Genomic DNA, 24,137 nt, shown 5'->3' on the forward strand with positions numbered 1-24,137 from the left:
AAGTTCAGTGAATTTAACTTGAGAGTCTTGAAAATAAAAATAGAACTCACTGGGATGAATGACATATCTGCTTTACTTTACTTTATTTAAAAACAACTGGGCACCTGGGCCGCGCAGCGGCCCCTATCCCATTCATCGTGAAACTACAACAATGAGGTAAAAACATTTTGAATATATGCAGTCGTTGTGGTAGCTTTACAATAATATTACCATGATTAGAGAAAATACAAACTTGAACTGAGATATTTACAGTAATTGCCATGAAAATATGTACAGAAAATATAACGTTGATTTGAAAAAATTACAACTTGAACAAAGATATTTACATTAATTGCCATTAATGACATATCTGAAAAAAGTGGTGAATTATATAAGCCTACGAATTGTTTGGAAATAGTGGTGGATAAAAATCTGCTAAATTGAATTTATTAAACTAAGAATTGCAATTAATAAACTACCACTTGAAAATATTTATTCGCTGTCCGGAGCAAGTTGGCCTCCCTGTGTATATAAATAAAACTATTTTTGTGTATTCTATATTGCATTAATTTCTTCAAATCATTTTAGAAGCGATAATAATATAAAAATATTAAAAATTTACTCGAATTATGTGTTTCTAATAATCCTGTCTTCGTCGGTCACCGGTGACCCTCATGGTATTGAATGTGTTAATTCTTATTTCATATATTATATATATATATATGCATAAACATTAAAATTTATTTCTTCCTACTTTAGCTGACGCAAAAAGTTTTATAGACTTTTCAAAATCAATTGTTTTTGCTGTTTCATTTTCAATAGAAGTTACTGCCAAAGTATTTAGTCTCCCTTGTGTCTTTGTAGATCTTAAATAGGTTTTTACAGCTTTTAATTCACTAGAAGAACGTTCATCACTTCCTACTGATAGTATTAACACAATTTTTAAACTTAACCACAAGTTTGAAAAAATTTCTTATAAGTTGTTCTTATGATTGAACATTATGTAATCAATTGGAGATACATTATCTTATTATTTCATTCTTATAATTGTTTGTACACGTTTAAATAATATTTTAAAGGTATTTTCTATTCAATATACGCTATTTTGTTACAAATTATCTTAAAAAAGGAAAAATGCCGTAACACAATTTATGGATTTTTAAACATTTTTATGCATTTATAAACTCCTTCTCTGATTCGACCATTCACTATAATACCTTTTAATGACTCACAAATTCACTACCATTTATTGGTGACTCGTTGCTAATAGATCTTTCTATCTGTTAAAGTACCGTTGTTAATATACCTTTCCTTCTAATCCACTTGTAATAAAATGTTTATGAAATATATATTATCTTTAAACTGGCCAATCAAATGAACTAAACATTGCCTAGCATAAAATATAATTACAAAAGAATGAACGGTCGTCATAGTAATAGGAAAATTTTAAATGATTATTGCTGTCTAGTATTTTTCGGGGAAGGTTAGATATTCTCTACCCAGACTAATATTGGTTTATAAAACTATATATAAAAATTGATAAATTTAAAAAAAAACTTACGAGTAACGGTAAATTACAACAATAGTAAATGTTTAATTAAATCAGGTAAATTGAGAAGTTATAGATTGCGCAATGAGCAAATAATACTTGTAGAGAAAAATAAGCCTTACTTTAGTTTCCCTGAAAACCTTTTATTAACTATTTTAAATGAAGAAAAATAAGTTACTTATTTTAAGATTGAATCGCTATTTCTCGTTATTTTATTTTTTATAACCGACGTTGAACAGCCGACCTAATTTTGAGTTTACGGCTCCCAATGTTCAACTCCGTAGTCTCGTGTGTTTTAACCCAATCCAGAAGACAAGTAACTCCTGGATTAGTACCCCTAAAGGTAGGATTTGTTATGGAAACATGGAGGGCTTTGTGACCCGACTTATTTAACGTGCACCAGTCACCGTTTACTACAAGGGGAGTTTTTGGCCGGCGGGGATTGAACCCACGACTTCTTGGACATGAGCCCAGTGTCCCACGTACCAGGCTATCCCAGCCCCTTTTTCTCGTTATTAACATAAAATTTATTAAGATCTAGATAATTATCAAATCTTAACTAATTATCTTGGTAATTATCCTTTCCGTCTTGTATGTAAATAGTTCCCTTAAAAACTCTGCTGAAATTTGGATGAAAACTTTAATTAAAATTTCCTTTTGAGACGAAATTTGACTATTTTCTCAATAAAATATTAAAGTTTATATCAAGAAATTCACATTTTATTAAAAGAGCATTTGACGCACAGGTTCACATGTACAATGCGGGGAAAAAAAATCGATTAACTTTTGATTTAATGATCTGATTTTAACGTACTATGACTCAATCTTAAAGGAAGAGACCTTAAAGATGCTAATTAGTGCATACGGTACTTTAAGTTATAAAATCAGACACAAAAACTATCGTCTCGGAATAAATATAACTTTTTTTCAATGGATTATGATGAATATGGTTCCTGATCCCCAAGATATAGGGGGTAACCGCAATTAAGTAAATAATGACTTGTAATGCTTTCCTAATTTTTTGGTCAGAAAAGCGGTAGAAAGTTTGTACCTCTTATTGTTAATTTTACTTTTTAGCGTATTTCACCAAAGTTTGAGAATTTTTAAAGCGATTTAAAAACATTTTAGCACTCAATTATAAAATTCGCAAAGTCAAAGATATTTCCATACAAAAAAAAAAAAATTATTCTAAAATTATAATTTTATTAATTTATTTCATAATAATCAATATAATTTTAAATTCTGAGGTATACCAAATTATACGTTATTTTAAAGAGTGTAATTTTGTATGGAAAAATACGAAATTTAAATTTGAACGAAATTGATCGAGTGAATTTAATTTTAAATATTTGGCTTTTTAAAAATTTAATTTCTGAGGAAGCTGCCCAAAAATTTTTAGATTAAAAAAAATAAATAAATAAAATGCATAAAAAAAACAAAGAAAGTCAAATATTGTAATAATGAATGACGCATTTTTTTTATCGCATGAGACATAAAAAAAATCCGCGATAAAAAAAAAATCATCATTTTTTTCTTATCCTTTAATAAAAAGTAAATTAAAGCAAGAAAAGAAATCTTCTCATTGCTTATCTAAATTACTAAGCAATGTTTCATTATTTTCCAAATTTTGCCTATTTTTATAAAACTAACAAGATATAATACACTAAGTAAAAAGAATGAATCCAGGATTAAATGAAAAGAGACCGAAATCATTCTCTAAGGTCCCTCCTCCCTCTGTTTTACTCTAGAATTAGCTCTGTGGGAATAATGGCGTGAAGTTTAAATAAAACTTCAACACAGAGAGCTTATAACCATAAAAAAAAGTTAATCGAAGAATATATAATTTTAAAACAATAAAAACCTATGAATATATTTTTTTTAAATAAACAATATTTTTAAAAAAGGAGGAAATCAATAATTTAGTGAACATTAAATCAGGGTCTCGCTCGACGCCCCCGTAACCTGGCGCTCCGGGCAATCTCCCGCCCTGGGTGTAGTCCCATTATTATTAGCTGGTCTCATTAGCTTCTGTATTGATATCCAACAAGATTTAATTGCAGTGATTTATATTAACTAACTATAAGACCAAAATTCTACCGGAGTAGTGGTCAAACTCATTTTAAATTTAAATTCAACTTTTGAAAAGCACACATTTTTTCAGCCAATTTAAACATAAGTATGAAAAGTGGCGAAACAATAGTTTTTTACTCCTTCTGAGCAATTCAATAGAAGTAAAGATTATGTATGTGCTTTACCTCATATCTAGGAAAAAAAACTGGTAAAAAAATAATAGCTGGAGGAGACATGACGACTATCAAGATAATATATAAATACTTGTATTATCAGGTCATAATTAAGAATGAGCTTATTAAATTCCTGACTAAAAACAGCTAAAAATGAAATTCAGCCCTATCTATGCTTCTTAATATAGTGTGGAAGACATTTCTTCAAAATAAATTCTTTAACCTTTTTTTGTGAAAATAAAGAATTGGGTTCAACATTATTTTAAGATGTCATATTATAAAATAGGAGAATTTGTTTAATTTTTGGAATTTATTTAGATGATACTAACCGACTTCTTATTAAGAACTAAATATTTCTCCGAAATATATAAAAGAAAAAACGTGATTTCATTATTTGCTTCCACCATTCAAAAATCGGTGTTTTTTAACCTGACCGCTCAAATATTATCTAAGCGTATTTTTGACACTCCCCTTTGGCAGCAAAAATAAGCGAATTGCGATAAAAGAACAGTAGCAAAATTGATGGAAAGCCATACCCACCAACTGTTTCGTTTTCTAAGAATGACTACCACGTAGTAGGAAATTAAAAAATTAATTTTAAAGTCAAAAATTAATTTTGATATAGCTTAAGAAAAACCTATTATCACGTAGTATAATAGGTTGATAAAAAAACTAGGGCAAAATTGAGGAAAAGGCATACCTACCAACTTTTTCGCCCTCTAAGAATGACTATCAAATCAACAATCAATTTTGTCACAGCTTAAGAAAAACCCAGTATCACGTAGTGTAATAGGTTGATAAAAGAACAGGGGCCAAAATTGAGGAAAAGGCATACCTACCAACTTTTTCGCTTTCTAAGAATGACTATCAAGTCAACAATCAATTTTGTCACAGCTTAAGAAAAACCTAGTATCACGTAGTATAATAGGTTGATAAAAAAACTAGGGCAAAATTGAGGAAAAGGCATACCTACCAACTTTTTCGCCTTCTAAGAATGACTATCAAATCAACAATCAATTTTGTCACAGCTTAAGAAAAACCCAGTATCACGTAGTATAATAGGTTGAGAAAAGAACAGGGGCAAAATTGAGGAAAAGGCATACCTACCAACTTTTTCACCTTCTAAGAATGACTATCAAGTCAACAATCAATTTTGTCACAGCTTAAGAAAAACCTAGTATCACGTAGTATAATAGGTTGATAAAAGAACAGGGGCAAAATTGAGGAAAAGGCATACTTACCAACTTTTTCGCCTTCTAAGAATGATCAAGTCACCAATCAATTTTGCCACAGCTTAAGAAAAACCTTGCATCACATAGTTATATAAACACTTAATATATAGATGGGTAAATAAAGCATTCGAAATGATCTACGAAGGGAAGTATCCCTTTAAAATCTTCCAAAAAAATCTATGTGAATTGTAATGATTGTCAAAAACTATTCGAAATGTAACATATCTGGAAATCAAAACTCGTAAAACTAAAGAAGTTAATATTTTCACATTTAAAATTTTCAGCAGTTAGGTGAAAAGTTAGTCCTGGGAACCTTGAATTTAATGTTCTAGATAATGCATGAAATTTACTCATTGTACATTGAGCAGAGATCAAATCATTTTCTATCTAGCAGAACATTCACCTAAGTTAAGCAATATTTTTACTACAGTAAAAACCGTGAAATAGTAAAAACCAGTTAGTTGAGCTTGAGTGAAACATCACTATTTTCAAATATCGAGAATTATATCACGATATATCGGGTTGTGAGGTGTTATTACACATGTCGGATATACGATGGACATAGAAAATATTAACACACTTATCGACAATAACAGATATCGAATACGATAAAAACAGAGGTATTATTGATAATGATAATAACAAGAGTATTATTAATAATAATAATTATCGAAAACGACATTATCAGGCTTCTCGAAAAATTTCATTGGAGTAATGAAAAGAAAAAGTTAATAATTTTAAACCTTTTTAATGTTAGAAAGCATTTAAGCCTTTCCGCACAGCAAATTTCGGTTCGTAATTTTAGTCAGATACAGCAACTATAACCATAGATATAGGTCATTAGATCCCGTAGGGACCTTTTAGCTCTCTCCCATGTGTTACTTTATCTTGAAGTTGTTTCAATCATGAATTATTTAAAACAAAATAAAAGAGATAAGAATTGATTTGTAAAATCATAAAATAGATCATTGAATATAACTTGTTAATATGCTGCGATTGCAGCACCACAAGGTGCACCTGCAGCGCAATTAAAATATTAGAGTGCGGTGATTAAATTCGACTGAAGAGCCACTGAACCCGATTGCAGCTCCAATAAAGTTATAATTAAAATCAACTGCAGCTCCATGCTCTTGTTGTGATATAATAGTTAACCTTGGCGGAGGTTTTAATTTTATTAATTTAAGTAAAATTATTTTAAAATTTCTTTCACAAAATCGCATTACATCTGAAAAAGTGAGCAAGTAGTCTAATTTTTTGGGTCCTCTTTGAACATTTCAACATCAGAGTTTTTTTTGAAATTAAAAGCTGTGCATTTTTGAGCTTTTTCATAAAATAATTATTAACTAAGTATTTTATATAACTAAGTATATTATTAATTAAGTAAGCTTGGAGCCAGGCATGGTACGTAGTCGCCAAAAGGAATCAGCTGGATGGCGTACACAGGATCGGCAACCTTGTATCTTCCCTTTGGTGACTACGCACCATGCCTGGCGCCACAAGCTAACTAACTATTATAATTAACCAAGTATTTTATATAACTAAGTATATTATAACTGACTAAGTATATCATATCTAAGTATATTAAAGCATACTAAGTATTTTGAAATGTGCTTTTTAATTTGTGTTTTAATTATTTTGTACCAGGTAGGGGAGGCATTTGTGATTATTGAACTTATGTACATTATGAATTTGCCACGTTTTTTTAAACATTTTTGAGTAGGGATCCAGTATGCATTTTAGTTTCTCGTAAGAGCAATGATTAGACATTACTTTCTGATATATATTTGAACTCTATATTGTTAGTGGTTTCTAAAAGGAAAGGTTTACAAGCAGAACATTTTACAGTTCAATGGTCTGTAATATAACCGGAAAGATCCGTCTGCGAAACCTCCTTTTACTGAAATAAAAAAAGGTTCTTTTATAAAAGAAAGTGATAGTATATCTAACAGACATATTATATATGTGCGCTAAAGAACATGTGTATACGCATACCCTCCAACTGCTACGGAATTTCCGTAGTTTCAGAAATCTTCTTTTCAGACGGTAGCAAAATTAATGTCTTAATATTTAAAAAAAATTAATTTTTGCGTAACTTGTCCACTATTACTTATAAAAGTGCAGGCCATATGGCTAGATTCTTAAGTTCTGATAAAAGTTTTATGAGATATCTATTTGCTTTAAAAATTTCTACTTTGGTTCGCTACCACTAGAAAGAATTATTTTCAAAATCCTCATAAGTTGGAGGGTATGTATACGTATTCAATCTTGTAACAAAAGTATCTGACAGAACTAAATGGTACATTATACATTTGAAGGTACCACCATACCACTTTTTTTTATGAAGGCATCCTAATCTAATGGGGCGGTTCGGACAGAATTTTCCATTAGACTTAATGTAAGGTGTTGTCAGATTGCACCTAACGGATCCTCTCCTATCACATAAAAATAATTATCGTTCATCGATATCGTCGATCGTTCATGGATAATTATCAAATACGATATTTTAGTGTCGATAAATTTCATTTGAATTACAAAAGTGTAATAAAAATACCAATTAAATTAAAAAAATGTCGGGGTATATTTTGAATACCTATATTTTTGGTTGATTTATCGTATTGTCGAGCACCAGTGAACCACAAACTCAAGTGTTACATAAATAGATAAAACCAGGAAGTATTCCTTTCCTGTCATATAAAAATGTTTACACACAACCTTAAAACTAGTTTTCCGCGGTTTTTACCTACCCTAATATGAGAAATAATTTATGCCGCGACTCAAAAACCTGAAATGTTTATGCCCGTTGTTTGCCACACTGAAAACTTCTGGTTACTGGGAGAAGGAAGATGCTTTTTCAACCTCTTGAGATAAATGATGAGAAAATTTTACGTTTAAATGACAACTGGTCTAAAAAGCAATTCGCTTCGCCTTTTGACTCATCTCTAAGAGGACGCCATATCACAGAAGAAAATTTTTCTCGTAAATCCTCTTTCACCTTCATTACTAATTTAAAATTTAAAGTGCAGAAAAAGTGAGTTCAGATAAACTTAGAGTAAGTCTTGAAGTTTCAAATACTGAAAAGAAAATTTTAAAATACAGTCAAACCCCGATATAGCGAGCCTTCAAGGGACTGAAATTCTAATTATCCTTCATTACTAATTTAAAATTCAAAGTGTAGAAAAAGTGAGTTCAGACAAACTTAGAGAAAGCCTTGAAGTTTCAAATACTGAAAAGAAAATTTTAAAATACAGTCAAACCCCGCTATAGCGAACCTTCAAGGGACTGAAATTCTCATTCTCTTTCATTACTAATTTAAAATTTAAAGTGTAGAGAAAGTGAGTTCAGACAAACTTAGAGTAAGCCTTGAAGTTTCAAATACTGAAAAGAAAATTTTAAAATATAGTCAAACCCCGCTATAGCGAGCCTTCAAGGGACTGAAATTCTCATTCTCCTTCATTACTAATTTAAAATTCAAAGTGTAGAAAAAGTGAGTTCAGACGAACTTAGAGTAAGCCTTGAAGTTTCAAATATTGAAAAGAAAATTTTAAAATACAGTCAAACCCCGCTATAGCGAACCTTCAAGGGACTGAAATTCTCATTCTCCTTCATTACTAATTTAAAATTTAAAGTGTGGAGAAAGTGAGTTCAGATAAACTTAGAGTAAGCCTTGAAGTTTCAAATACTGAAAAGAAAATTTTAAAATACAGTCAAACCCCGCTATAGCGAACCTTCAAGTGACTGAAATTCTCATTCTCCTTCATTACTAATTTAAAATTCAAAGTGTAGAAAAAGTGAGTTCAGACAAACTTAGAGTAAGCCTTGAAGTTTCAAATACTGAAAAGAAAATTTTAAAATACAGTCAAACCCCGCTATAGCGAACCTTCAAGGGACTGAAATTCTCATTCTCCTTCATTACTAATTTAAAATTTAAAGTGTAGAGAAAGTGAGTTCAGACAAACTTAGAGTAAGCCTTGAAGTTTCAAATACTGAAAAGAAAATTTTAAAATACAGTCAAACCCCGCTATAGCGAACCTTCGAGGGACTGAAATTTCGGCCCACTATAACCGGGAGTTCACTATATCCGTTCTGCAAACAATTTTAACTAATGGTTCCGAACTCCTTCTTTTTATTATACATTATTTAAATAAATGATCAATATAATGAAATGACTGAAAAATAATACGTAGTAACAAAAAAAGTGTTAGCTTGCTTTTATTTTTTATTACTGTTCGTCTTGGATACAAAAAAAAATTAGTAATCTTTAGCTGATGCAGGGAAAAATTTGTCCATACATCTGCCTGGGTTGGCCTTTGCTTAGGGATGGAAAAGTGAGATAAAAGAAGAAAACCAGAAAAAATGCTTATCGCTACATTCCACTCCTATGGATGGTCTTAAAAATCAGTATAAGTATTTATTTTGAAGTACACATTTCAAAATTATTTTTAAAATATGAAGAAAAAATTCACTCGAAGACAGAAAAAAGTTCATTATATCCAACTTCCTCACTTTTTTAGTTCACTATATCCACAAAAAATAACATTATACGTGTATAGCAAGGCACGGGACGGAACATTCGTTCACTATATTCGGGAGTTCATTATAAACAGTGTTCACTATAGCAGGGTTTGACTGTATATAAATAAAAATAAATTATGATGACTTAGGATTACGCAACGGAGAAGTTCTTTTCTAATAATTTTCTTGCATTTTAATATTTTGAAGTATTTTTTTCTGCAATTAAAACTTTATGACTTACTCTAGGTTTGTCATAATTTTTTTCTCTCTTTTAAGTTATTAATGAAGGAGAAAGATAATTTGTGACAAAAAGTTTCTCCCGCCGTATGGCGTCCTCTTAAGTAACTCCCGGACAGTGTACTAGAGAACATACTTTAAGAATTTAAAGGGTTTTTAATAGGTTTCGGACTGTTGATCGGCAACTGTTGATTTTTTTTTTTTTTTTTTTTGCAACAAGTTTATATCAAATTGTATTTTAAAATAAACTAGTTTTAAGCTCTTCCTTGGCATCGTTGAATCTTTGTGCTACAGATATCTAGAAATATTGTCTTAAGCAAACGAATGGCAAAAAGGGAAGAATTTTTCGCATGGTGGATTAACTTGGATGTTAAAAATTAACATTAGCTTAACTATTTCCCCTTTTACATAAAAGACCTGTCTTTAAAGTTGAATGCTAGCTAGTTTACTTAGAATGTAACTTATTCTATACATACTAGAGGGCCTCAACCTCTCACCTACTCTCGGAGCTGCTATCTTGGTTCCTTTTAGAATACTAAATCCACACTGAGTTATTTTGCACCTCATAGTTATATCCATGAGGACAGTTCACTCATTGTTGTCACCAACAATTACGCATCATCTAATTATATCCTTTCACTGTTGAAAGTTATACAGGATGAACTGCACAGGAATCGCAAACTTAGGTATCTGAAAATAATAAACAATGCTGATTAATGCTATGTCTAGCATAGGTAATACAACTATTAGATGCCTGCTTACCGCAAGTCAAGCTTATCAAACAAATAGAGAGAGTAGACTTCTAAATCTTTGAGTACGGAACTTTTATCAATAATTTAAATTATAAAAATAGATTAAAAAGATTTTAAATAACACTTGCATTCTGTCCCGTTGTATGCTTATGAGACACAATAACAATATTTAATAAATTAAAATCAACTTATTCATAAACTATTTCTGTTGAAAAAAAATACTAAATACAATTTCTAAGTATAAAATATCAAAATTGATAATTAGCAGCAGAGATTAAACGGATTCACAAAAATTTAACATAAAATATCACAATACTGTCTTTATAATAAAGCTTAAAACATTTTCTAAAAATATCAAATGATATCTGACCGCAGTTTTTATTGTTGATGAGCTAATAATAACAATCATAGTAAGTTCAACGTATTAAATCGAGTACAATTCCAAACACTTCATTTTTTCTCCCTTGCAAAAAAATTATAATATAATTTTTATTATATAATTTATTATAATAAAAATTAAAAATTATAAATTTATTAATGCTTATTCAAAACAAAAAATAATGAAGAAATTCAACAGCTTTTTTTATACATACGTTTATAAACAATTTTTATTTCAGTTAAAGACAAACAAATCAGCTTAGATTTGCTGGGAATTTAATTTCATTGGTAAGATGTATAGTCCAACAATAATGGATATTTTTTTGAACTCACTATGAATATACAAAATAATGGAAATACTTCTTTATTAATACTTTTTTTCATGTTTCTCCGGAAATAATAAGATAATCATTTTATAACTTCAGAAGTTTTTAGATCAAATGATTTCTCATGCATATCTATGAAGTTAAAAGCTTTTCGAGGTTTGACGGATCGACAATAAATTACAAACGAAAAATAATATTTTTGAGCACCCTATTCGAAAAACTGTAGCAAAAGATCAGTAACTTTTGACAGTTGTTTTGGTTATTGTATGCAATAATTAAACAAAATTTAGTAAGCCTAACTTAAATATTTGTAGAGGTATGGACATTTTTATGCTAATTTTATTGTCTTACGTTTTTTGCTATAACTTTACAAATATTCAATAAAAATAAACAAACTTTTGAAGCAATGTAAATTTAATTTCAAAATTATTGATTGAATATTTTTAAAAACTTCGTTTAAAACTTCGCAAGATATGTGAAATTAAAGTAGTTCTTTTGTACTGCGCATGCGCGAGGGAAAAGTTTGCACAAAAACTTTCTTAATTTTTTATTGAATCGTAATTGGCAACTAATAAAAAAATTAACATTTGAATATCCTAAAAATTTAAAAATTTCAAGCAATTTTCTAAATAGTTTTTGTACTTTTCAAGAAGAAAGTTCAAAATGATAAGGCGTATTCCACCTATTTCATTTTGTACTATTAAACAAAATGTATTGAAAATGACACCAATATTGTTGGGGATTATCCTCCATAAAAATTTCTTTTCTTTCTCCTGTTTTCTGTTATTAATACATCACATTTTAATGTGATGTATGAATGTTTATTGTAAGGCATTATCATTTGTTATTAAATTTTGTCTTATGATACAAAATAATATTTGTAATAAACACCTTACTATTTCGAGCTTTCTTTTAAAAAGTACGAAAACTACTTTCTACTTTCCTTACTACTTTTCTTCTTAACAACTTTTTAAATTCTTAAGAAATTACAATCGGACTTTCGGACTTAAGATGCCAAACACGATTCACTACAAAATTATGGGGAAAAAAAAAATTTTTTTTTCTACGCATGCCCAGTATAAACATTTTATCTGCTTAAAAAATTTCTGCTCTTAATCACTACTACGAAAAAAATAACTTCGTAAAAGCAGCAAATGTTGGAGGGTATGGTTGAATGTTTAGATTGTTAGCAAATAGAAATCAAACGAAATTATTTTATTTCACAACCGGAGTTGAACAGCCGACCCATTTCAGAGTCAACTAGTATCAATCTTCAACTTCGGAACCTCGCAATTTTGAACCCAGAAGGCAAGAGAAATCCTGGATCAAATATTGGGTGAAATTTGCCGAAGTGGAAGACTTTTTGACGGAACAAACCCACAGTTGCGTTACATGGAGAGAAAAAATCACGAAAACCTCCTGCGGTTAGCTCGACGGCTAAGCAACTCTAACCCCTGATCCGTCTACCACTGAGAATATTATATATCAGTATTGTGGTTGGTTTGAGTCGGGTGGGAATTAGTATCGAACGGTAAGTCACCTCATTGGGAGGTGAGCGATCTATCTCCAGGGGCATCACGTCAACGCCTCCTGCAACTGTAAGCCTCTGCATGGTTTCTTATAGGTAGTCCAATCAAACCCCTATTAAAGCAAACCATGTTATGAAAGAGTCATTTAATACAAAAACTGGTAAAAACACGAAAGTGGTAGCAAATATATGTCCAAAAATTTGTTTATTTTATGAATATGATTGGTTTGTCTTATTCACTTGTGAACCACTACAGATTCAATTCTCAAATATATATGATAAATTTCTCTAAATTACTTTTAAAATGCAACTTTCACCACTCATTTGCTCTTCTGGGATTTATTATTTATTCCCACTCAGATGAATTAGTTAGAGCACCTGGCGCGGCTGATGCTAAGATAACCACCGCATATGAGAGTATGAGTACTTTTAAAATAGAATTTAGGTCCATGCGCACAACTGGTTTACTTTTTTTTAAATAATCTGCGCAGACTATTTATAAAATACCGTGTGGAGGCTTTCTGATGTACTAAAAAAAAGTAAGTCAGTAGGAGCAGATGCCACGGCTCTTAATGAAAAACAAATTTTTTTTTTCTTCTAAAGATTAAAAATTGTCTTTTTTTCCTTACAGGAAGCACTTCCAGCCCATATCATGAACCAAGGAAAGAAGTTTTAACAGACTCATCACTGATGCCATCTCATCAAACAATCATTTATCCTTCTTCAGATGATATTCATTTTTTCTCTGATGACTTACAAACGCCTCATCTGCCGAGTACTTCCCTCACTTCTTTACAAAGTTTTAAAAATTTACATATTATGGAAACTAATAGTCAGGAAGAAGTAATTTCCACAAAAATGATTCCTTCATCTTATTTATATCCATATCAATCATCAATCACTCAAAATCAATCATCAATTTTACTAGAAGATTCATCTAATTTATTTAAAGATTTCATTAAAAAAGAGTATTTTGAACTCAATATTGAAAACGCTACACCAAATATAGTTAATGAAAATAGTATTTTCAATATCAATTCATCTGAAGCAACGGAATCTTTTTTCGAATATAGTTACCCACCTCACGCTGAAAGCCTTATTCTTACTATTCCGACATCGTTTTTTCAAGTTTTAAATGAAACAGTAAATTATAAATCATTTATCACACCGATTTATGTTTTGAGTTCGAATGTCTTATCGGCAATAAATTATACTTCTAAAACAGATTCTTTTACTTACATTGAAAATTTAACATCTGGCAACATTGTAGCTTCATCTTACATAATTTTAAGTGAAACTCTGAAACCAACAATGGATAAGTCTCAAATGCCTACAATAGATCCTGCTAAAACAGAAACTAACTTAGAAATTGATAAGATACTTGAAAGAAGTGATAATTTTGACGAAAGTTTAAATATTCCTCATGAAATTATTGATAATTCAAAAAAGAACAAATCTTCTAGGAATGAAGATCCTCAATTCGGAGATATATTAAGTGGTATAATTCATTTACTTGCTGGAAATGTACAGCTTTCTCGACCGAATAATTTCCCAACAAACCAAAAGTTTCTTCCACCAACTCGTATCAACAACAGAGGACCGTTAAGTTCTAGTAGCCGAACAGTTGTTGTATTTTCACAACCTAAAAATCCAATTCCCACAAAGCCTATTCGACCCTCAACAACTTACGGATCAAAACCAACTCGCCTTATAAATAAGCAAAGTCAATCTTTAAGAAATGAACCAGCGAAAATTCGGGAAAAACTACCATCAAATGTTCCATCAATTCATATTCATCAATCCAGTGGAAATAATGTACAACTTGCTCCGCAACATTTTGCGGGGGAAATTTTTACGCACAATGAAGCACCCTCAGTTCCTAAGAGACCAGATAATATAGGGAAGACACAAGATACCGGAGTTGAAAAAACATATTTCATATTTTCGGACGGTTCTTCCGTTATTGTATCTCCCTCTAAGCCTCAACCAATTAAAATGACAAGTATTAAACCAAATAATACATTTGAAGTACTTCTTGATGCAAGTTTAAACAACAATCAAAAATTACGCAGCAAAGTTCCTTCTGTTAAACTGAAAGATTCTAACCTATCTCATTCATCAACAATGCATGTTCCATTTGGTCCTATTACTGATTGGGTCCCTGTTTTTGAAAGGCCTACAGTCAAATCTAAATTTAACGATGAGATATCAATTATCACTAAACCAATAATTTTTGATATAACCGTAGGTAACTCTTTAAATAAGATGCCTTTTCCTACAAAAATATCAGACGTTGAAAGAGCCAATTCTCCTTCAACAATCCCTTTAAATAAAATACCTTTTCCGACAAAAATATCAGACGTTGAAAGAGCCAATCCTCCTTCAACAATCTCTTTAAATAAGATACCTTTTCCGACAAAAATATCAGACGTTGAAAGAGCCAATCCTCCTTCAACAAGTACACAATTACCTCAATCAAAACTTTTTTCCTCCTCTCAATCTACTAATAAACAAAATACACTAGAAAAAATTGTTTCAATTTCACAACCCAAAGAAATCTATTCATCCAGTATAATTACACCAGCTGAAAGTAACTTAATTTTACCAGAAACTTTTGCCTTCAAAACAACTCCAAGTTTGCCAAATGTAATTGTTGACGAAAGCTTGTTTTCCAATCATTTAAGCAAAGCAAAAACTGAAATTTCATCCAATATTAAAAGATCTTTTGCTAAATATGAATATGAAAAAGAGTCTAGTATCCAATTAACAGCAACATCACCAAAGACTGCTTCTGGAACATTTCTCGGTCGTCCAATAGTAATTCCCGTGGATATTGAAGAAGTTCGTCCGTATGTCGGGGCAGTGAATCCAATTAATCACCCAAATTATCCTCCAAATTTGTTACCACCCATTCAAGTTACTCGAGCTGGAGTAGCTGAAAATGACAGAAGTACTACCGCCTTATCAACAACACAATTCAAAACAACTCGTACACCTATAATTCGCAGTCCTCCATGGCTAAGACCAAATACAATTCGGTAAGTATTTTTTAATTCCTACCATATTTAAAATTTTATCAGCTAAAATATATTTTCCAATGATAACATGATTTATACTTCAATACTTGGTTCACTAAATTAGATTTACCAGGACTTTAATTTGCAGGCCTATAAATAATTCAGTCAAATGGTTAAAATACCTGGTAGGTATGCACGGTATTAGAAAATAAATTGAAAGACAGTAATGAAAAACGTTTTTCTCGTAGAACCATTTAAGTTTTGATTTGTAAGGCTAAATTTTAAATTATTTTACCCATCAAGATCAATCTATAGTTCATACATAAGTATAATTGATAAATTAGCTAGGCAATAATGTAGCAGAATAACTTTATTTTCAGAAAATTCTTAATACCTTAAGTCATAGGTCACCAAACTTTTTTGATCATCGACCCCTATATAATTTTTCGAAATCTCCATCGACCCCCATAAAAAGTAATTTTCTGTTAATTAAAGTAAAACTCTATTAGATACTGTGTTTGTTCATTTATTTTATGATTTTAAACATTTATTAAAGTAATAGTACATTGTGTAACAATAGTTTTATGAAAAATACATTAATGTTGAAATTTAAATACCTTAATATTTATTAAATAATAAGTAATTATAAATAAGTAGAAATAATAAGTAAAGTAACTACAGATTTATTGCTTCTTAATCAATGAGATGGGTGTGTCTTTTTTTTTTTTTTTTTGCAAGCTTCGCTATATTGGGTTCAAAATTGGTCAATTTTAATCTTAAATCCCCTCGAAACTCCACATTTAATTTATTTCTGTACATAGTTAAGATTGAATTTACGTGACTGAAACCGGCTTCAACCATATAGGAACTTGGAAATGCTAGCATATATGGCTGAGCTATTTCGTAAAGTTTTACATATTTTCGCATTATATTTATATTTGTCCAAAATTTGCTTATTGTTAAAATTTTAAGAAGCGTCTTTGCTTCAAGATCCGATAATAATTCAGCAAACTCATCTTGTAGGTTGATGTCTACGTTTTCAATTTGAGCAGAAAATAGCGCAATAATCAAATCAGGGATGTCAATGCTTTCCAAATCAACAAAGCGCAGTTTAAAATCGTCGCTCAATTTTTGAAGATGATCTGCATATATTTCCAAGTCTTCTTCTTTTATTCCATCTGTCGCAGATTTGAGAAATACTGATAATCCTTACGTAGCAATGAAGATCTAAATAAATTTAATTTTACTTGGAAGCCTAACAGTATTGTTCGAGCTTCGATAATTGTTACATCTTTTCCTTGCAGCTTTGCTTGGACATCATTAAATTTTCCAAATAAGTCCGCTAAATAAAAAATATGGTTCATATTGTTTTGGAGTTCATCTCTCAGAACAGGGTTTATTTCGCTGAGAAATTCGGTCGTGGAGTCAAATAACTCAACGAGCCTTTGCAAGTATGCACCTCTAGACAACCATATAACTTCGGTGTGCAGAAGTATTTGGTTAAATAGCTCGCCGTTTTCTACACAAAGTTTGGAAAATATTCTTGATTTAAGAGGTTGGGCTTTAATTTTATTGATACACTTAACACAAAACTGTAAAGCTTTAGGTAACTCCGGACTCAAATATTTTGCTACTAAGTTGTTCCTATGCAACACACAATGAACAGTACGTATACCGGGCACTTTTTCTTTGAGAAATGTACCACCTGTGGCTACCGCTATTATATTTTCAAGCGGAATATCATATTTATTAATTTATTTAAATACTCTTGTAAACATCTAAAAATTGTCTCTCCTTCTCCATCAGTTTCAAAATATTTAGCAAATAAAAATTCATCAATGACTTGTCCTTTAATTTTACTGAAATATTTAACATACATCATAAGAATAGCAGAAACGCCAAAAACAGATTCATCAAGTTGAATAGAGAACTTGCAATTTTAAATACGTAAATACTTGTTTCACCCCAATAAATATACGTTTATTAATTTATGTTCTATAAAGAAATTGATATTAAGTCAATTATAAAAAATTTCACAAACTTAATTAAGTATGTGTAATTTGCGTATTAAGAACTGTTTTTTCTTCGACCCCCAATCTACCCTTTCGATTCGGATCGACCCCCACTTTTGTTAAATAGACCCCTGGGGGTCTATATAGACCACTTTGGCGACCTTTGCCTTAAGTAATGTCACTTTGCAATATCTTTTCAAAACACCATACAAGTTAGCAGCTATTTATATAAATGTTTAACTTATTTGTATAGATTATTATCAAAATATTTAAAATCTAATTTATTAAACAAAACAAAAAAATGTTCTATTAAAAATTTTGTTAGCACTTGGAATATTTCAGAAAAATCTTCCTCCTAAAACGGGAAAATTTTTCCCCAATGCATTTTCGAATATCTCTACTTGTTTTCCTACATAATTATGACTACATACAAGGGTTGGAGAAAAACATGGAAACATTTCTATATTAACTTTATGTAAACAATCTGCCGTTTCTCAGCGAATGTTTTGGAAGATTTTGCAAGGCAAAACTGTTAGCACAACATGAAAGATCATGCTTGAATAATTTAAAAAGTATTCTAACATAAAAGTTGCAATTTCATAGAAAAATTTCAAAATTGCTGGTATTAAAACTAGGAAGAAGTTATTAACTTCCTCTTTTCATTTTGGTCGATCCAAATCTTGTATAGGTAAAAATGACATCATTTCTGAAACTTCAAGCATGATATTTCAGACTGTGCCAACAGTTTTGCCATGTTAAAGTTTCCAAAACATTTGCTGTGAAAAAAAATATTGTTTACATAGAATTAGTATAGAAGTGTTTCCACAATTAATTGAGCTATTCAAACAATTGTATCTTTAAAGAAAATAACCAAAATATCGAATAAATATTAAATTAAAAAACATTTACAGATGTATGAATACTTTAAAATTGATTTGAATGTACAGTTTGATATTGAATACAGAGTTTGTAGTGTATGTTGTTTCCAACAGCTAGAAACAACATTACCAAAGATGCCAACTTGCTCCACTTAGTAATAAAAATACTTTCGCGTGGTAACGAAATTTACGTTATTTTTAGCTTAATATTTTTCATTTTAAGTGATTTTTCCGCCACTACATATCGACAATTCGAAGTGTCATATAAAATGTAATTTTATAGCAATTATCTCATGGTGACGCATTTAAAATGTAGATGTAATTATCCTTATTCTACTATTTAATTCGGTATCAATTTATTAGACCTTTTGCAGAGAGCGGAGCAGTTGGTATCCCTGCACGCGTCTTTATAATGGTAGTCTCAAATATCATAAATGATCTAGTTTCTTTCCTTCGCCTTAAAAGTATCCTAGCAGATAGTTTTTTTTTTATAGTTTTTTTTAAATTGGAACTCTTACTGCAGATACATTTTAAAGAGATTACTGCAGGCACTTTTTTAACAGATTACTGCAGATCCTTAATTAATCCACAGAAGAGTTGCAAGCTGCACAAAAAAATATTAAAAATGGTAACAATGATCTACAAAAATTAAAAAAGTGGTGACAAATGTTTTATCGTAAATTTTATCTACTTTAATTGGACGTCCATTTTAGGAATTAAGTTGTGTCACAGATATTTAATTTACTAATATTTTTAGTGATTGGTCAAAACATTTTGTTTCCTTCTCTGCCAGTTTTTCCTGGAATGTAGTTACCGTGTAAAACTAATTTTGGTTTTCTTCATGAGTTAAATAATAACTACCGAAACATATTTAGAATGGCTCAAAATGTGTATTCAGCTTAGACCGGACGTCTGTATTTTAAAAATTAATGTCTTTTAAAACTTGATTTTTCACAATATTTCATGATAAAATAGTTACCACTTGTTATATATGCTGTCTTCAGTGAGAGCTTCTGAGAGCTTCACCATTCAATATGTGAAAACCTTAGAAGACCTAAACGATTTAGACTAATTCCACTAATACAACTTTTCATATCAAATTCCTGCAAAAGGCTTTTGCATTAGGGAAAGACCTTGGGACAGTTTGAAAACAAAAACTAAAAATGTAAGTTATGTCTTACTGCATACAATTTAAAGAATCTATAAACACTTTAAAATTAGAAGTATTTTATTTTATAAGGGAGTAATAAATTATTCTTTACAACCTTACAAAGTATCCCAAGGTACAACATCATGTTGTAGGTCCAAATTTTAGATCCTATGGATTTCGAGAATTAATCAAAAGAGAGCAAAATCTATTAACAGTTTCAGAAATGCCTGATTTTCAACACATTAACTTTCCCCTTGTATACTGAATCAAGTTAAGATTGAAAGAATTGATAGAAGTAATTGAAATTTTATTTAAAACATTATAACTTTTAACCTATACCTGTTTACCTTTTTGACATAAATGCATTATACCATAAATGCATTATTGACATAAATGCATTTTTGACATAAATGCTTTTTGACGTAAATGCATTATACTTTTTGACATAAATACATAAATGCAGTGGCAAAAACTGGGACCTTAATATGCATTTAAGGTCCCAGTTTGCCACCTAATTGTAAATGTATATGCGTAAATGGGTCAAAAACTTTACATTTTATACATTAAATTATTTCAACTCTTTAAAATCATTAATTCCATTAATTTTCTTTTGATTTAGAGTAAACAAATGACTATGATCAAATGTATTGCTTGTCTATACAGCAATGTCTAACGCGTTAATATGCATAAGTAACGAACTTTCTATCCATAAAAAATTTTATAACTTTTGAACTATTACTAATTGACTTGGCTTTTAGTCGATAAAAAAATATATCGGAAATAATGTGTCACCACCCTTTAGCCGAGTTCAACCATAACCACTGAGAGTCAGGCTTCTCAGTAGGTTTCTGACGTCATCCTCGGAAGTGTTAGCGAACCATAAGATAACGCGATATTCAGATTTGTATTAAGAGAAAACTATAATAAATAGTTCAAATTTTTGAGAGAAGTAAAATATTTTTGCTTCAGCTAATTTAATAGCACTTAAATATTTTTAAGTGGTGAATTTTTAGCTTTTTATTAAAATAAATCAATGTTACTTATCAATCAATAAAATGAACATGTAGGACTGTTTGATGCTTTCCATGATGCAATATTATGTGCAATATGCAATATCATGATGCAATATATAGAAAATGATTTAATAAGATTTTTTTTTCTTTTAATTTTAAATCTGTATTCATCATAACTATTTTTAATATCAAAAGAATAAACCTTATTTAAGTGTATAATTTATTATTTTCTAATATGTAATCAAATATTAGATTTAATCATGTATTTGAAAATAAGAAATGATAGATTTAATAAGGAAACGAATTCGAGACAAATAAAAATATGTTATATCATGGCAGAAAAGTGACGAATAAAGAAATTATAATTTTATTGGCACAATCATGAATTTTTTATTTTAAAATAGGTTCTAAAGGATTCTTTCAGAATCGTATGATATACATTTAAATTCCAAGTGGAAATAATCTAAACATAAACACTGCCATTATTTACAAATAAACGACGCATATAATATTAAAATAGGACAAAATAATTTAGCTAAGTAATAACTATATAGTAATAATAATAAATAAGTAATAGTAATTTAGAAAAGTATTTCGATCCTTAAGATTGTAAAACTTTAAAATAGTATTTATTATTTTCAAAAATAAATAAACATTTTTTTTATTTCTTGTCGATTATTATAAAAAAGTAAAGTATTTCCAAATCGTAAGTTTTTCTAATATATAAATTAATTGATGACAATCTTTCTTATAAGATTTGTTAAAAAAAATATCCCAAAATAGAGATTTTTCTTGAAAATTATTAGTATATTATTCTAGAGTAGAAATTGTTCAATAATTAAAAAAATTACGCACTGTAAAAGACAAGAAAATATTGAATATTTTATGAACTACATTTTAAATTGTCTATAAGTTTTTGTCAAATCGTAATTTTTTTTTTAGAAAAAATTAAGATAGAAAAAATATAAAAGCATTTATTAAAATCTTCTTTCCTGTTTCTCAATAAGATACATCTCATTAATTAATATATTTTATGTAAGATACATTTCAATGAATATACATAGATATGTATAAACTAATATATTATTTTGTTAAAGCTCGTTTACATAAACTCTTCCAGATTTGTAAGATAAACATAAAAATGGGAATAAAATGAGAATAGCGCATTTAATCTGGAGCAAACTCAAAATTTATTCATACCATATGACGCATGAACAAGAGTTTCATAAATATTCATTTAAAATTATAACGTACAAAAATTAAAATGGTTTACAATTAATTAAATTTCTTTTTTATTAATATGATTTAATGCATCGGAGTTTTTTTGCTTTCAAGTATGAATATTTATGAAATTTTACTCATATGATCGTAAGCTATCGTTAAGAATAAATAAGTTTCAAGTGCCAATCAACATTGTTATTAATATGACATTTGATATTTGTTTATATATATATATATATATATATATAAAGAGAAAGAGAGAGATTGATAGATAGATAGATAGATATTTAAACAAGACAAATGAGGTTTAAATTTGCAGGCCTAAAAGTTTTGCAAAAGAGAAAAGTTTTGAGGGCCATCCTTGGTGGGATAAAAATAAATAATTCCTGGAGAAGACGATATAATACTGAACTGTATGAAATATACAGAGAGCCAGATATTGTGAAATTCATAAAAATAAATCGAATGAACTGGGCAGCTCACAATTTCAGAAGGAGTGATGACTCAAATTTAAAGAAAATCCTATTACACAAACTCCTAATGAACAGGAAAAGAGGTAGACCCAGGCTGAGATGGCTGGATTTAGTTGAGACTGATTTCCTTACTCTAAAGGAGAAAAACTGGCGAACAAGTGTCAAAAGTAGAGAGAAGTGGCTTCGAATTCAAAGGAAGGCACTGGCCCACCCTGGGCGGTCTAGCCAGATATGATGATTAAAAGTTTTGCAAAAGTACGAATGCTTTGCTAGTTTTAAATTCTAATATTTGCTAACAAATAAACAATACCTAAAACATTGTAATTCTTAAATACAACTTATTTCATTATATAATTAAATAGCTTATTATAAAATCTGCAAAAACGAATATTAAAATGTAAAAGATAAATAACACTTACTCGATCATCAGCAGTTATTTGATAACTGTCTCGTTTAATGGAATTAGTTTTAGTTTTATTTCCTCATTGTTTAGTTTTATTTCCTCAAAACTGATACTTTAGGCCCATTTCTGTAGTTCCCTTCACATTTTGAAGCTACACATGCATATGGCATTGTTAAAAGTTGTAAAATAATGCCATATATTGGCGGCTAATCTCTTCTCAACTATACACCACTGTTAGTGACGTCACTAAAAGACCTTGGTGATCTCAACGGCCTTATTTCTCGGTAGCTATGGTTCAACACCAATTAATTGAATGTAAACAACAGAAAACTATATCTGTTCCATTACACAAAAAAGGCACATATGATTATCAGTTACAACAATTAGTCGAGTCTTACTTTGGTCTGAGGCTTATAATTACGAAACAGTTATGTTCAAAAGAATATATTCCTAAAACTATTAATAATAAATTTGATTTGACTTTATTTTATATTATTTGATTAATCCTAAGAAATCCACAGGATCTTTGTTTGTCTGCATCGCAATTTACTGTACTATTTATCCCTAAAAGCTTTTGTAGTGACATGGTTTTTTGGACATTTAGCATAAAAAAAGAAAGAAAGGAAAGGAAATACATTGAAACAATGCGTCAGCCCCCCTCTCAGTAACTTCTGGATTGAGACAACAGCAGCTCATCGCGAGGGAAACTTCACTTAATAGTTTTAATAATTTTAATAGTTTTACCCCCTGAAAAATTTATGCTGAAAATTTTAATCAGAATTCACCCTACCCTAAAAACTGGCCCTTAGCATTAATTTTGGACAATAGTATCAAGTAATATATTTAAATGATACTAAAGTGCTCTTATGAAATTTTACGCTAATTTTAAACCAAAATGTTGGCTAAACGAATTAAATACTTATTTAATTTAGTCACATACATGCAACAACTTTTTTTCATAAAGGCTTTTCTCTTATTGTTGCATAATGTGAGTTTGACAGATGAATGGTTGAGACTGAAATGTATTTTATTTTGATAATTTAATTGTTTTACATTTAATCGTTTTGACTTAGGGAAAAGATTAATTGTCTCCCATCTGCAGTCCTTTATCCTAAAACATCTTTTTATACTTTTTTGATATTTTATTTATCAAGTTCAATTTTCGCGTATGAAATAAACTGTATTACTTAATTTTTCTAAGGAAACATTTTGTAGACAAATAAATAAAAAAGCA

At 29.7% G+C, this 24,137-nt stretch overlaps 1 protein-coding gene across 1 annotated transcript in view; it reads left to right on the forward strand.

The window, feature by feature from the left end:
- LOC107449501 (uncharacterized) overlaps positions 1-24,137 on the forward strand; it is a 76,525-nt gene that overhangs the window by 20,399 nt on the left and 31,989 nt on the right. Inside the window, exon 2 of the mRNA XM_043049317.3 lies at positions 13,368-15,774. Coding sequence (XP_042905251.1) covers positions 13,368-15,774 — 2,407 coding nt within the window. The remainder of the gene's footprint in view (positions 1-13,367; positions 15,775-24,137) is intronic.

This window comes from Parasteatoda tepidariorum, chromosome 12, assembly GCF_982258835.1.
Source record: "Parasteatoda tepidariorum strain Cologne lab strain chromosome 12, Ptep-v5.0, whole genome shotgun sequence".
Taxonomy (NCBI): domain Eukaryota; kingdom Metazoa; phylum Arthropoda; class Arachnida; order Araneae; family Theridiidae; genus Parasteatoda; species Parasteatoda tepidariorum.